A 14,641-nucleotide genomic window follows, 5' to 3' on the forward strand; every position below is an offset into this window, starting at 1 on the left:
CTATATCATGCATCTGATTCCGTTTGCAGTTGGCTTTTGTAGTGTATTATGCAGTAATGGCTTCCAATAAACCACTTAATTTATATTAGTAAAACTTCGGAATCTGCATTTTCCTACTGACAGTCATGTACCCACGGGGAGATACCGTATATACCCGTGTATAAGCCGACCCGCGTATAAGCCGAGGTGCCTAATTTCTCCCCAAAAATGGGGAAAAATTAGGCACCCGCGTATAAGCCGAGGGTCAGCTTATAACCCCTCCCCCCCAGGCTTACCTGGGCTCCCAGCAGCAAGCGGCGCGGGCCTGGCGGCGGCGGCGGCAGCACAGCCAGGCGAGGGCCAGGGCAGCCTCCCTGCAGCTGCAGAAGGCCGCCCCAGGCCGCTCTCGGCCGCGAGAAGCGGCGGCGCGGCCGGGCGAGGGCCGGGGCAGCTTCCCTGCAGCTGCAGAAGGCCGCCCCAGGCCGCTCTCGGCAGCAGGAAGCGGCGCAGGCCCAGCGGCGGCGGCAGTAAGTTCCCCCCTCCCCTACCCTACCGTATTGACCCGCATATAAGCCGAGTTCAGCTTTTTCAGCCCTTTTTTGGGGCTGAAAAACTCGGCTTATACGCGAGTATATACGGTAAGAACCTATAAAAAAGGAGAAGTGTCTTGCTTAAAGGGACTGAATTAACAGCTAGCAGTGAGATGTGCCTTACGTTCATTTGTATCGAACCGTCGCACTCAGAGGCATTGGAGACACAGGTATATCTTTGAGTGCACCAGTAACACTTCCATTTAGCCGAGAGGCAGCTGATACACCTGAAACACATAAAAGAAGCATGTGCTTACGCACTCAGCATAGTTTACAGATGATTCTCTTGAGTTAAGCAGCCAGCACAAGCCCGCACACATGACAAGTTCATCCAAGGAAGACTCTAAACTTCATTTTTTGTGAGTGGTGAGGAGACCTAGGGGCTTTTCTTCTGTCATTCTACTTTAATTCATTGACCCATCAGCTATTGTGCCACATCTGTTTTTGAGCTGCTTCCATTATCCTGTTTTTCAGGAATGACTTTTGCAGGGACTAGTGCTTTCTCAAGCTAACAAGGCGTAATTTCACCATTAATAGGCAGTGAAACAAACAGGCTTTGAGTAGAAACCGGACACCCTTATCAACACCCTTTCCCTCCACATATTTTTATTGACAGATAAAGAGATGGTTGAAGCTGGGTTCTAACATTATAGCCAGGCTGTCCAACCTCCTGCTAACATGGGATGTAACATATTACCCTTTTCTTTTACAGCATGTGAGTGCCTCCTTTCAGACACATGGTGCTAGCTAGCTACAGTGGCTTTTAAGTGGCTTTTAGTAGTGTGGTTTTTACTTACCGTAACTGGGAAGTTGGCATCTGAACTGTAATGATGCATTAGCAAACTCCTCTGATCTATACTGAGTTCCACAGAGCAGAACTAGCGCTCTGAGGCTATTAAATCCAGAGGGCTATAGGTTTACTCTTGAGCAACTCAGAAAATATACAGGATGTGATGCAACTACAGAACAACATTACAATGTATCTGATTGTTTCTGTCAGTGATACTTTAAACCTCAGTACCTACAGTTTGAACATACGCAGACTGAAAAATGGCAGCCAAGTTTTGCTTAGTAAAGCAGTTGCCCCATTTATCCACATCGGCTTGTTCTTTTCTAATGAGACTACTGTTGCTATTTCCAAACAAGCCCCTCTACATACCATAAAGCCAATATTAAAGAAATAATGCAGACATCCTGGATAACAATGTTTATGGGACCAATTTACTCACTAGAAACCTGAAAAATATCAACTGCAATTTTTAAATAAGGAGGTTTGTAGGAGGCAAAGTGTATATCAATCAAGTGTGGGCCTTAAGTAACATTTCTCAAAAGTAGCTAACAAGGCCACCTATGAACTCAAATGGCATTCTTGTGGCCACAAAACATTCCTCCCCGTGCACTTGCAGAAAATTACGCCATTAGCATGCTAAGTAGTTACTCTGGTAACAAGCCTGGATCGATTTCCTAGCCAATTAATTCTACACAATCATTTGCCCTTTATGCCTTCTTCAATTCCATATCATCCCATCGGGGCACCTCCAAAATTGCCTATTCCCATAAAGCCTTTACTTACTCTTTCCATGGTTGTTTCCTGCATAGGGTTGCCAGGTCACTTGGACTGGTGGGCAATTGCCCGCCAATCCATTGGCGGGCTCAGGAGTGGGGATCACACACGCAGCTGCGTGCGACGCTATTACGTCACTTCTGGTTTATACCCGGAAGTGACACATCGTGACGGGCTGCTTTACCACTCAACCCCCCCGCCAAATGCTGTGTAAACCAGAAGTGACATACTTGCGTCGCACACAGTTACGCACACGCGATCCCCACCCCAGTTCTGCTTCAAAAACCTCCCGCAGGAGAGGGGGGACCAATTCCTGCAATATGCTTTGCATTTCTGCCATGGCTGTCTGTAACTGTGATTGATAGCACGATGTGCATGCAAGTGGGAGTGACAACTTCTCGGAGTAATGACAGTGGGATGTTGGGGGTGCAGAGGCCTAACATGCTAGGAACACTCTACTTATTTCCACAAGTTTGTATTAGAAGGGCATAGCCCTCAGATTCAGTATATTTACTGAATCCCCAAACACGGAGCTGGGTCCAGCACAAAATTTTTACTTGCACTAGAGCTCTAGTGCAAACGAAGACATTTTAAAAAGACTATGGTATCCTCTTGTGCTAAGTTACATTTATCGCATCCCCACTTCCATTCCTGCTTGGGCAAGATCTTCGGCAGCCAATTTATGGGCATTAAAATATATAAGGAAGAAAGTGACTGGTGTGCACAAGAACTTGCGCAAGCGGAACTGTCCATTTATGTTTCTGCTTGTGCATTGCCGGATCCCCCGCTATTGTCTTCTGCTGTGCAAAAGACTGATCTGTCTTTAAATAGGGATTGTTTTTCTTCTGATAATTACAGAGTTCTGAGGGTTAACTCAAAAGCTTTCAGACTAAAAAAAAATGTTATTTCATGTTTTTAAAAACTTGAGAAAAAAATGCCAAAAAACATCAAAATGTCCAGATGGTCTGAAATGCACTAAGACCCTTCCTCTGCAAATCCCTGGCAAGCTGCATTGTCTCCCCTGCCAAATCCTGCCCAGGGCCTGAAATATCTGGTTGACAACAAAGTGGTTCTTGCTTAGTTAACCCACTGCAATCAAGGCTCCCGGGTGTTGAATGCACACTTTTAAAGAATGCAAATTAGGTAATCGCTTCCCCTTACTGAAACTAAAACAGAAAATAGATTTGATTTTCCAGCCCCAGATTCTGATGCAAGTTTTTAGCCAAACAGCCTACTGTTTGTCAGCAATCTCCCATCTCCTCTCCACTGTAATTTACAGACCCTGGGATCACTTACCCTGTCTTTGGGTAAATGTTTCCAGTTCTCTTGCAGTCATAGATGGTGAAATTGGCCCACACGATGCTTTTGCCGTTGACCCTCACGGCAGTTTGAACAATCACATGGTCTAGAAAAAGAAAGCCAAAGGATACTGGATCACAAGAGAGTTGCTTTCGTATTGTTCTTTGTTCATGCTTTCAAGACAAGATAAATGCCTGAAGAAAAAATGTATCAAAACTGCTGTTTTTTCCCTCCAATGGAGGGAACTCTTCAGAGTTCTCCCCCTCTCCCCCAGGAAATGAACTGGAATCTGCTCATTTGAAACTATAGCTTTAAACTATTTATCCAAACCAGGCAATTGGATTACAACAACTAAATAATATTTCTTATTTATTTATTCAAAATATTTCTATCCCACTTTTCCTCCCAAATCATGATCCCTACAGCAGCAAACATTAAAACATTTCAACCATTGAAACAATGTTTAAAATACAAATATATATAAAATCTTTCAAACAAACACATACATATATAAACACACAAATGGGGGGAGCACTAAGAATAGTGACAGCACACCAAAGAAATTTTTAAAAGTCTTCACTCGCTGGCAGAAGACAAGAGAGAATGACAGCCAAATCTCCCTGAGAAGGGAGTTCCAACATTTCAGTGTCACAACCAAGAAGGTACTTTCTCAGTTTTCTCTTTTTGACATAGACAGAAATTTTGTATCACACATCTATAAGAAACAGTTCTGTCACTATGACATTTCATAATGTTGAAACAATTTTTCCTCCTCTACACTTGGAAATTTAGTTTTCTTTTGGTAAAATTTCAAAAAAATTTAATGCGTTTGGAATTTTTAGTGCAAAAATTCACGAGAGACAAGTCAAAACCAAGCAAGTTACCCAAACAGACCTCAGTATTTGTGATCCCAAGGGCATGAGCGGCATCGCAAAGGAAATGGGGGGAGGAATGAATACAAATACACAAGAGATGGGTTAACAAAGGCCACAGGCTTTATTGATTACAGCAGATGGAGCACTGCTGATGCATAGGGCACAGATCCAGGCATCGGGTGACCACCCTGTCAGCCGATTAATAAATCGAGGCATTGGGCAACCACACTGTTGGCTGATGAAACAATCCCCCAATCCAAGTGTTGGGGGGGGGGACAAACTGTGGCGAACTAGTGGTTCCACTTGGGCATAAATCTCTAAGTGGTACATTCGCCAGCTGAGAGTGGAGCCACACGACAGCCCCCCAGCTGGGCATCCGCAGTAGGACTCAACCCCAAGACCCCTTATGGGGGTCCCCAAAGGGGGAAGGCAAGCACACAGGTGTATCTTCCTCCTAAATGGATCCGGCTCAATGCCAAAAACTGCCTTGAGCTGTGAAGGAAACAGAGCAGGACACTCCATTGAACAAAGGGAGGGAGGGCGGTTGATGGCACGCAAGGCCGGACAGTGGGTGAGAGGGCCCTAGATAGGCAAAAGGGGGGCGGGGGCGACGTCGGTGCGCCTACATAATGCCATACCCCAGCCCCCGAGCAGTCTACCTCGCCGCAATAGGCTGACTCCGAGAAACAGACAGAACAGCCAGTCAGGAAACTCATGCTTGGCTGCTGGCTCCATTTCCGGGGCGGAACCACTGCCCTGCGACTGCAACTGTCGGCATTTGGGTAAGTCCCCTGGCCGCATCTTTGTACCCAAACACAAACACAATATGGGGAGGGGACTACAATAGTAATCCTAGCATTAATTAATGATACATTCCTTGATATTTATATGCTGCTTTTCTTCCCAGTTGAGACACAAAGAGGCTTACAACATCCTCCTCCCTTTTAACTGACACCATCCACCCTGTGAAGTAGGTTAGGTTAAAAGAATGACTGGCCAAAGGTCACCCAGTGAGCTTCCATGGAAAAGTGGGGATTTGAACCTCGGCCTGACATTCTAACCCCTACACCATGTTTGTCACTGCATGACTGCATAAACTCAACTTAATTTAATAAGAATAACTTTGGGGGAAAGCTGATACTTCATCCCCAATGTCAGTTTTGCAGTTGAAAAGCAACATTTTTTTCCAGCACGCTAATACTTCTCTCTGCTACAAACCTTGATTCGATGGGAATGCTGGATATTTCTCTTTGGGAAGAAAGTTGCAATAAACAAATTGGTTCCATGAATTTGCAGGAACTTTAGCTGCAGTAGCTACAGTGGTGACATCATTCCCATAATCGCAAGACATCTTCATTCCGTTCAAATTTGGAATATTCCCATGTATCTGGATTATCATGGCCTAAGTAGGGACAAAAAAAGAGATAGTAAAGGACTTTTAAACTATACTGAGTAGTTGGCTGATAATACTTTTTTCCATTTTGTGTCATTCTAGTCAGGATGACTGTATGTTAAAAAAAATGAATAAACGACTACAACTTTTATACAGGGGATCTAGAATTCACTGTATTGAGACTCTAAGACCAGAAGGCCAGCCTGAAATAAACTACATATAGGACTACAAAGAAGTGTAACAATGATTCTTTCCCTCATCCTCCCTCCTGCACTAAACACTTTTAAAGGCTTTGCCTGTGCAAAACTTTTTAGCAGCAGGATTTCTCTATTAGCTCCAGGATTTATCTATTAAAAAGAGATAAACAACCTTTAATTCTGTTAGTACAAAAGAGTAAGCCTGAGTTCGGTTCCTTGAACTATTAACCAGCATACCAGACAAAACACCTGTAGATACGTTTATCTTTTTATTGAGAAAAGAAAATATTCTTTTTATTGAGCAAGACAGAAAAAAATACATGCATGAAACCCTACAATTACTGTAACGATAAATGCTAAAATTATCAAAGTTCCTAGCACTGCTTCATCATATTATAGCAAGTAATAGTTTTAAAAGTAAATCAGGTTTCAGTTTGTTGTCTTGCTGCTTTTAGGGATTATCAGAAACCCAAGTTACCCACCAAAAAACCTCGACTAGTCAACTTTTGAGACTTCCACCCAGAGAAATGTGATTTTCTTATCACAGGAGTGCATATTTATAGAAACATATCAATCTTATCTGTCTCTAAATCTGTTCTATCATAATAATGTGGTTATCATCTAGACAACTGATTGGTTCATAACTAAATATGACATAATCCACGTAATTACAAATAAACCAATCACATATGCAATGAGTTACATTTGATATAGCAAGATAAGAAGACCAATCTCAACTCTTAACCTCTATAGAAAAGTAATTAATCTAACTTTTCTGTAACTGTTCCAATTAACTGTCCAAGATGAAAGCAACTTAAAGCAAACTAAGTTCATTGACAGTTGAAAAGTGCCTGAACTCTCGGTTAGTTTGCAAACTCAGCAAGGAAAGGTTAGTGATATCATAACTACTGCTACAGAAGGATCTGGAATACTGAACAGCAAATTAGCCCCACCACTACAGACCCAATCAGGTCCCTTTTGCAGAACATTCCCAGAACAATTTAATACAATTTAATGTATGTTAAAAAAATTAATGTATGTTAAAAAATTGTGAAAGATGGCATTTTCCTCAGTGTGAAGAAGCCACTGTGCTGTTTCAAAGTGTGAAAGCAGCCATGCAGATTTCTAAGCCTTGTCCTCAGAATTAAAAAGCCTGCCTCTGAATAGTGGTCAGAAAGTGTAGTACGTTCCCTGATCGGTGGGCTGCTAGAAACATATCACGTCAGCGTTTCCAGACAGAAGCAGTGCGCCTGAGTCTCCTGGACATGAGCCATAGAACTTGCTTGGCACACAAAATCCAAAATGGTTTGGGCTCTGTGTATTCTCACCCACCGCTTTTAAAATAAATGGGAGTTTTCCTCCAAGTGTATCATCCACATGAGCTCAGTGTCAAGACTTGGTTAACCACTCAAAATTAAATAATACCGGCTTGGGTCCTATGGATAAGTTCCATGCATGCTAGATAGTCTCTGCCATGGAGTGCACCTCCTCTTCTGCTATAACTTCTGCTTCCCCAAGATCAATGGTTTTCACAATGCACCCTTGCACAAATGGAAGCTTTAGTGGAAGAGGAAGCACGCCCTGCAGCAGAGACTAGCATGTATGGAACTCGTTCATGAGATCCAAGCCTATGTGTCCTTACAGCATTGCTGTTTTGTTAGCTGCCTTAAATTTGAGGAAACAAGGTGGGATATAGATATTTTACATTAACAAATAAAGTGCGCCTGATCGTGCTTTTGGTTTCTAATACGACAAATGGGTTGTAGCATAAATGTTAGTGGGCAATAAGCTATTTTATCATATCTTTCAAATGGACTAAGAAAGCATCTAATGACACAGCATGTGAACAGGATATAATGTACACACACTCCACCTTTTTCAGGGCTCTTCATGCATCTGAAGGTTTCATAGAGCAACAAATCTGTTAAGCCTCTAAGGTGTCACAGCATGACTTGTGTTTTTATTCATACAGAACAGACCAATCTGTCTATATTTTTTTAGAGTACCATAATTTCTAAAGTTTGAAAATGGAAGTTAAAAGAAGCGATTCTCACAGGGAAGAAAGTTTATTTCTCTTAAATGTTTATTGAGTTTGTTGGCTCGTTATTTTAAGGCTTACAATCCATTCATTTATTGTTAAATTAATAAAAATAAAGTGCTGTCAAGTTGCAGCCAATTTACAGCAACCCCGTAGGGTTTTCAAGGCAAGAAATGAGCAGAGGTGGTTTGCCATTGCCTTCCTCTGTATAGCAAGCCAAGTCTTCCTTGGTGGTCTCCCGTCCAAGTACCAACCATGGCTGACCCTACTTAGTTTCCAAGCTCTGAGGAGCTTGGGCTCATACAGGCTACTCAGGCTGCCTTTAGACTGGGAGTCTCTGTCTTACTGTCAGGGGAAAATGGGGAAGGAAAAGCTAGAAGCCACTTAAACCTGGGAAGGACAGAAAAAGGGTGTCTATAAGTTGCCACCAAATTACCAAATGAAAAAAAAAACCCAAATAGTAACAATAATTTTTTTAAAACACAGCCTATGAGAATAGTGAGAAACTTTAATTGATTCAGACCAAAAACATTGGATGCTGGGACCTTTCTTACAACATTTCCTTGCCAGCTGTAGCAACAACCAGTTGTAGCACCTTTACTAGAAGCAGTGAAAAAGGGGGATGGACATACACATAACATGGTAAGAGACATTCTCAAAGGGTAAAAGTGGAGCTTGGATGGCAGTCTGGAGAATGTAATCTATCTCATGTGGTGATTGGGAAGGGAATCTCTTCCAGTCAGGGAAAAATGGGGAAGGGAATGCTAGGGGAGGGTTAAATAAAAGTATCTATAAGTTGCCAACCTCCCCAAAACTAAGGGAAGGAGCGCTCAGTAGCTGTGATGAGCAGTTTCAGACCAAGTACAGAATGCACAAAAAAATCCAGTAGCCAGGCTAGTTTTAGTTTTAAAAAAGAAGAAGCTTTAGCACTTGCTCAGGTGCTAAAAAGACAAGACAAAGGAATGTAGACTGGAATGGGCACTTCTAATTGACTGGTCTTTATAAAAGTCATTAGATTTACTTCACTTTACTGCTTTCTTCCCACTGGGGGAACCAAAGTGGCTTACATTGATCTCCTCTCCTCCATTTTATCCTCACAACAACTATGTGAGGTAATCTGGCTGAGAATGTGTGACTGGCCTAAGGCCACTCAGCAAACTTCCATGGAAGAGTGGAGATTCAAACCTAGGTCTCCTAGTTCCTAGCCCAAGCTTTTAACTAATTTTTAAAAGATTTTACTAAAGTGCTCAGAGGAGCACACGTGGTTCTTTTCTTCATGCCTTATCCTCACAACAACATGGTGAGGCAGGTGAGGCCAAAAGAGAGTAATTGGGCCAAGCTGGGCCCAGTGAGCTTCCCAGTAGGGTAGGGAATTTAATTCAAGTCTCCCAGGTCTTACTCTGACACTCCCATAAGTACACTTTCCCTGATACAGCATCAGTCAAATAGTGGCTTATAGCAGTTGAAGAGAAGGACACAAAAATAATACTGTTCTATGGGTACAGAAATGGTCACAGAATTTAGTTCACATTAGCACACTTGCATTGCTAAAGGAAGAGGATTCTCCTTTAATGGACAAAGCACATAGAAAGCACTTCACCATGGAAAGTACCAAGTGTTCATTTGAAACATTTCCATACAGGTAATGTCGCTGAAGGGCCAGGTCTGCTTTGTTAAAGAAAAAGTAACTCTCCAATCTTGGAAAAGAAGCTTCAAAATATACAAATATACAAAACATACAATCTTTGTTGTGTTTTTTTAAAAACGTTACTCATTTAGTTGCTTTACGATGGTCGTTTCTAAGGGGGGAAAGGCTATGTTCTTAACTGGCTCTTACATTAAACTAATCCTCTGTCTCATGGGAGGATTTTGATTCTGGAAGACAAAGAAAACTCTTACATAATTTGCTGGCAAATAGCGACGATCTTTGGCCCACCCAAACTTGGCTCACAGTAACTCCCCTAAAAGTCAGCCAAAAGAGAAAGAGCCCGGCAAGCATGCACAGCAAAGCATGCGCAGAATTTGGTCCAACGAAAGGTATCACAATAGTGACCTTGTAGCACCTAATAAGATCCTAGATCAGAAGTGACACTAGAGAAAGTGACTCTCCCTGACTTTTGGTCTGTTTTCTGGCTGTGTTAATAAAACGGCATGCAAACAAAGTTCAAATGACCTATTCTCAAAACTGCATGATGATTTAAAAACAAAACAAATCCTAAAAATTACAGACCATTTTGGGCACTGAAAAAGGACGAAAACTCTATCTGTGGCTGAACTTTGAAACAGTGTCCTTCCATATTCATAGTTCAAGATAGCTAGCCTTTTGTGGTCAAGTTTTAAGCCTGCCAACTATTTAGTCTTGGCCTTGTTCTTATATTCTTTTTAAAACTGATCTTTAAGCATGGCTCTTTATGGTATGTTAGGCAGCTCATTCTTATTCATCTAAGAACTGGGACGGCTCTCAAAGCATGACTTCTCATAAATAGAGAAACACCCCTAAAGCTTTTACTTGGTGCCTAATTAAATATTTTTGAATGAATTTGCTGCCTTACTGAGAAAAAAGTCTGAAAACCTCCATACTGCAAAATATCAGTGCTTAAAAAGGCCAATTTATTCTCAGCTTCCAGAGGTAGTAACATGGCAATATGACAATGGCCCCTAATTATCTAGTATTAAACTCACACTGAATGAGATCTATGACTTCTAGTTATCTACATAGTGCTGTTCTCATTTGACATACCTGGTTCTCCTCATCAATGTTTATTTCTGAGGGTATTATGGTCATCGAAGGGCACTGACGCACTCCCTCACTTGCACTTATCCAGAAATTGGGTTCAACAAAATTAGCACATTCATACTGCATGGAACACCTAAAAATGATTACAAAGATATATGGCATGTGATCTTCACACTACTAATTGTTTTATTGAAGAATTGCAGTCATCTCCTCATTTGTTACTTTCCCAATGCTCATTTTATATAATCAGCACAATGCTCCATGATATCAGCATGTCGCCTTCAAAAACAAAGTTCACAAGAAAAATTAGGCTGGTACACACCTTATGGTCTCTCTATACATTTCCCAAACACTCTTATTCTATATTTGATTTAGAAAAATTGAATATTAAACCCATGGAAACCACCAATTAAGCTTTCTAATGGCTTAACAACTTCAGAGCAGTGTATTAGCGACTATGCAATCTCCTTTCATTTCACTCTGTTTCTGTTCATCTGATATTCCCTTAAAACAAATACCTTGTTCAAGTAAAGTAAATTGATTGCTCTGCTTAGACAATCTTTACTGTGTTCTGGCCAGTATCCCCATGAAAACCCGCTCCATAGTCTTATGCTGTTATACTATACTCTAGGCTGCTTCCTCACAGTAGAGTGAAAAGACAACTGGGGGAGGAAAATCGGGTGGGTGTCTGAGGGTAGGGTTGCCAACCTCCAGGTACTAGCTGGAGATCTCCTGCTATTACAACTGATCTCCAGCTGACAGTTCACCTGGAGAAAATGGCCGCTTTGGCAATTGGAGTCTATGGCATTGAAGTCCCTCCCCTCCCCAAACCCCGCTCCAAAAACCTCCTGCTGGTGGCAAAGAGGAACCTGGCAACCCTAGCTGAAATGGACAACTGGTGAGTGGACAAGGGGGTGGAGCCACTGAGTGGACAAGGGGGTGGGGGCGGAGCCACTGCAAGAGGAGATGAGGAAGGGACCTGCAATGAGGATTTCCCTTGCCTAGCAAGCCCCCCACTTGTATCTTATATAAGTAAAAGATGGCGCATCATTTAGTGGCACTGTGGCATAGCCCTTATATTTAACTGCAGAATGAGTTGGCACAGCTGAATTTGCCAACCAGACTGCTGGCATATACAAATGGGCAGACACACTATTTTACCTCTCCATCTATAACTTAATGCTGACAGGGACATCTAGCACAATCGTGTTTTACCAGGCAACTTGCTTCATCATTGATAATATGAGGCGCAGGGTTGTGTGGATAGGGTTAGCTGTTACAAGCCATTCTGATTGCTCACAGAACATAGCCAGAAGAAGCCATTGCTAATTGGGAGGATCTTGTTGTTCCTGCTGGTAAACTAAACCTACTACTGGGGTACATGGCAGCTCTATTGCTACCCTCGATACCACCAGTGCTTGGGACCTATGAGAAGCTTTGCTTTTCTTGCTTCTAAGTTTCTGTACAATGCTTACTTCCGATTTTCAAGTTTTCTACACCACAAATTTAACTTTTTAAAGTCAGGAGTGTCAAGATTCTACACTGTGCACAAGATTCCTGAATATTTAAAACAAGCACAGTTCTACCATTATTCAATTTAAATTTCAGTTTAGCATAGGAGTTTAAAAATACTAGGAAATAAAAGACTGTATGCTTCACTGAGCAAGTCTATTGCAGAGGGTTATATATTTGACAAAAAAAGAAAAGAAAAATTAAATCAGAGATTGTGTGTGTAAAGTGCCGACAAAGTCACAGCCAACTTATGGTGACCCCGGCAAGGGACTTTCAAGGCAAGTGAGAAGCAGAGGTGGTTTGCCATTGCCTTCCTCCACAGAGTCTTTCTTGGTGGTCTCACTTCCAAATACTGACCCTGCTTAGCTTCCGAGATCTGTCGAGATCCTGCTTTACCATGCCACCTTCCCCTAAACCACATATTACAGTGGTATATTGTCCCTTTAAAATACCTAGTAAATGTTTTTATATCACCCTAATTGTCAGTTACGTAGTATCACCACAGAAATGCTTCCAGGATTGTTTAGACCACCTACTTTAATGGTCAGCCACTTTAAAAGATCTTTATAGGTTCCTTCGTGGAACACCTGTTTTACAGCGCAACGGTACAGAAACAACTCACAAAGTAATTCAGTACTGCTTTTAATTACATTGCATGACTTTTTAAAAATCTTGTCAAATTCAATGCCATCTCTTAACACTTGTTTTTATAATGTACTGTTTCAATTACTTATGAATGGCTTTTTCATAGACAATTATGTTTATCAAAGAAGAACAAATTGTTTATGAAATGCTTCTCAGATGCTTTGTGAATGCTGAGATTTCAGCCATGAAAATTACTGTTTCAAAATAAGCTGTTAAAATTAGAAATGGCTGTTCAAATGTGTGTCAACAATCCAAAACATTGTCACAAGAGCAGAGTGTTGAAATTGACATGACTAGTAATTTCACTCAATACAGAACAAAACGATTTTCTCCTCAGAATGTTCTGAGAGGCGGGTAAAAAATACGTCACCTGGTCTCCAAGGTGCACCATCCACAGTAAGCATCGGCTGCAGCTAAGCACTCAGTACATGTGGTGTATTGATCACAGGCAGATACTTTCACACGGGCCACCTGAGCAACCAAGAAAACAACAGCAATAATTGCTAAACTATCAAACTCTCTGAAACACATTCCTCTGTTAATAGAAGGAGATCTTTATCAACATTACTGTGGTATTACACAGGCTGAGTCAGCAGTGTAACACCTGAGATTTGGAGCTCCTTGGACATATGTTCTCAGTTATGCTTTTCAATATGTGCATTTGGCCATTTAATAAGATCATTGAAAGGACTGGGTTTGGGTGTCATCAATGTGATGATGACAGCCAGCTCAATGTTTCATTAACCATAAGCACATAAGAAAAACCATGCTGGATCAGACCAAGGTCCATCAAGTCCAGCAGTCTGTTCATACAGTGGCCAACCAGGAGCCTCACAAACAAGACGATTGCAGCAACATCCTGCCTGTGTTTCACAGCACCCAATATAATAGGCATGCTCCTCTGATACTAAAGAGAATAGGTATGCATCATGACTAGTATCCATTTTGACTAGTAGCCATGGATAGCCCTCTCCTCCATGGACATGTCCACTCCCCTCTTAAAGACTTCCAAGTTGGCAGCCATCCCCACATCCTGGAGCACGGAGTTCCACAATTTAACTATGTCATCTAGGTGGCTTTGCTCATCTTATGGGCATGAAGTTTCAAGAGCCAGAGCTCACTTCTTCAGAGTGCTTATTCTCTAATGCCTTCTGCAATGACTGCAAAGCAATTTTGCCACAACAAGGATTTGATGGCTAGCGTGTTGTAGAGGAGCTGATCCCCTCGCTGTTTTCGTTTAAATTTGGGTGTAGTCTGGTTTTATGATTTCTATGCTGTTTTGTGAATTGTTTTTTCCTGATTACGTTTCATTAGCTGCACTGAGTTTCATTAAGAAAAGCAATAAATAAAACAGGGTCTTGTCGAAGGCTTTCACGGTCAGAGTTCATTGGTTCTTGTAGATTATCCGGGCTCTGTAACCGTGGTCTTGGTATTTTCTTTCCTGAGAGACACTGTCCTTCAGTGTTACTCCTCTGAAGATGCCTGCCACAGCTGCTGGCGAAAAGTAAAGAAAGAAAATACCAAGACCACGGTTACACAGCCCGGATAACCTACAAGAACCAAAAACAGGGTCTGTCGCCATGGTGGTCTCACTTTTAATTATCAGGCTAGAAAGGTGAAATTGTCAGCCCACTTTTGGGAAAGGAGTCAACAGGATGTAGGTAGCTGACCAGCTTGGCTTATACGGAATTTCAAGGATCTGAACCTCAGCCTGCCTTGACGTCTTCTCCAATGCTGCTGAATATGAAGGCTGTTTATAGGTACCCTTTATGAAGCAAGTACTATCTAGCCATACAAGGAATCCCAGTTTTG

The 14,641-nt window shown here is 41.9% G+C and overlaps 1 protein-coding gene across 1 annotated transcript in view; it reads right to left on the reverse strand.

Annotated features, from left to right (window-relative positions):
• The window catches only part of PLXND1 (plexin D1), a 174,104-nt gene that overhangs the window by 111,070 nt on the left and 48,393 nt on the right, over nt 1–14,641 (reverse strand). Inside the window, exons 7-11 of the mRNA XM_056846862.1 lie at nt 13,200–13,300; nt 10,676–10,805; nt 5,526–5,709; nt 3,430–3,538; nt 694–796 (exon numbers count right to left, since the gene is read on the reverse strand). Coding sequence (XP_056702840.1) covers nt 694–796; nt 3,430–3,538; nt 5,526–5,709; nt 10,676–10,805; nt 13,200–13,300 — 627 coding nt within the window. The remainder of the gene's footprint in view (nt 1–693; nt 797–3,429; nt 3,539–5,525; nt 5,710–10,675; nt 10,806–13,199; nt 13,301–14,641) is intronic.

This window comes from Euleptes europaea, chromosome 1 (assembly GCF_029931775.1).
Source record: "Euleptes europaea isolate rEulEur1 chromosome 1, rEulEur1.hap1, whole genome shotgun sequence".
Taxonomy (NCBI): domain Eukaryota; kingdom Metazoa; phylum Chordata; class Lepidosauria; order Squamata; family Sphaerodactylidae; genus Euleptes; species Euleptes europaea.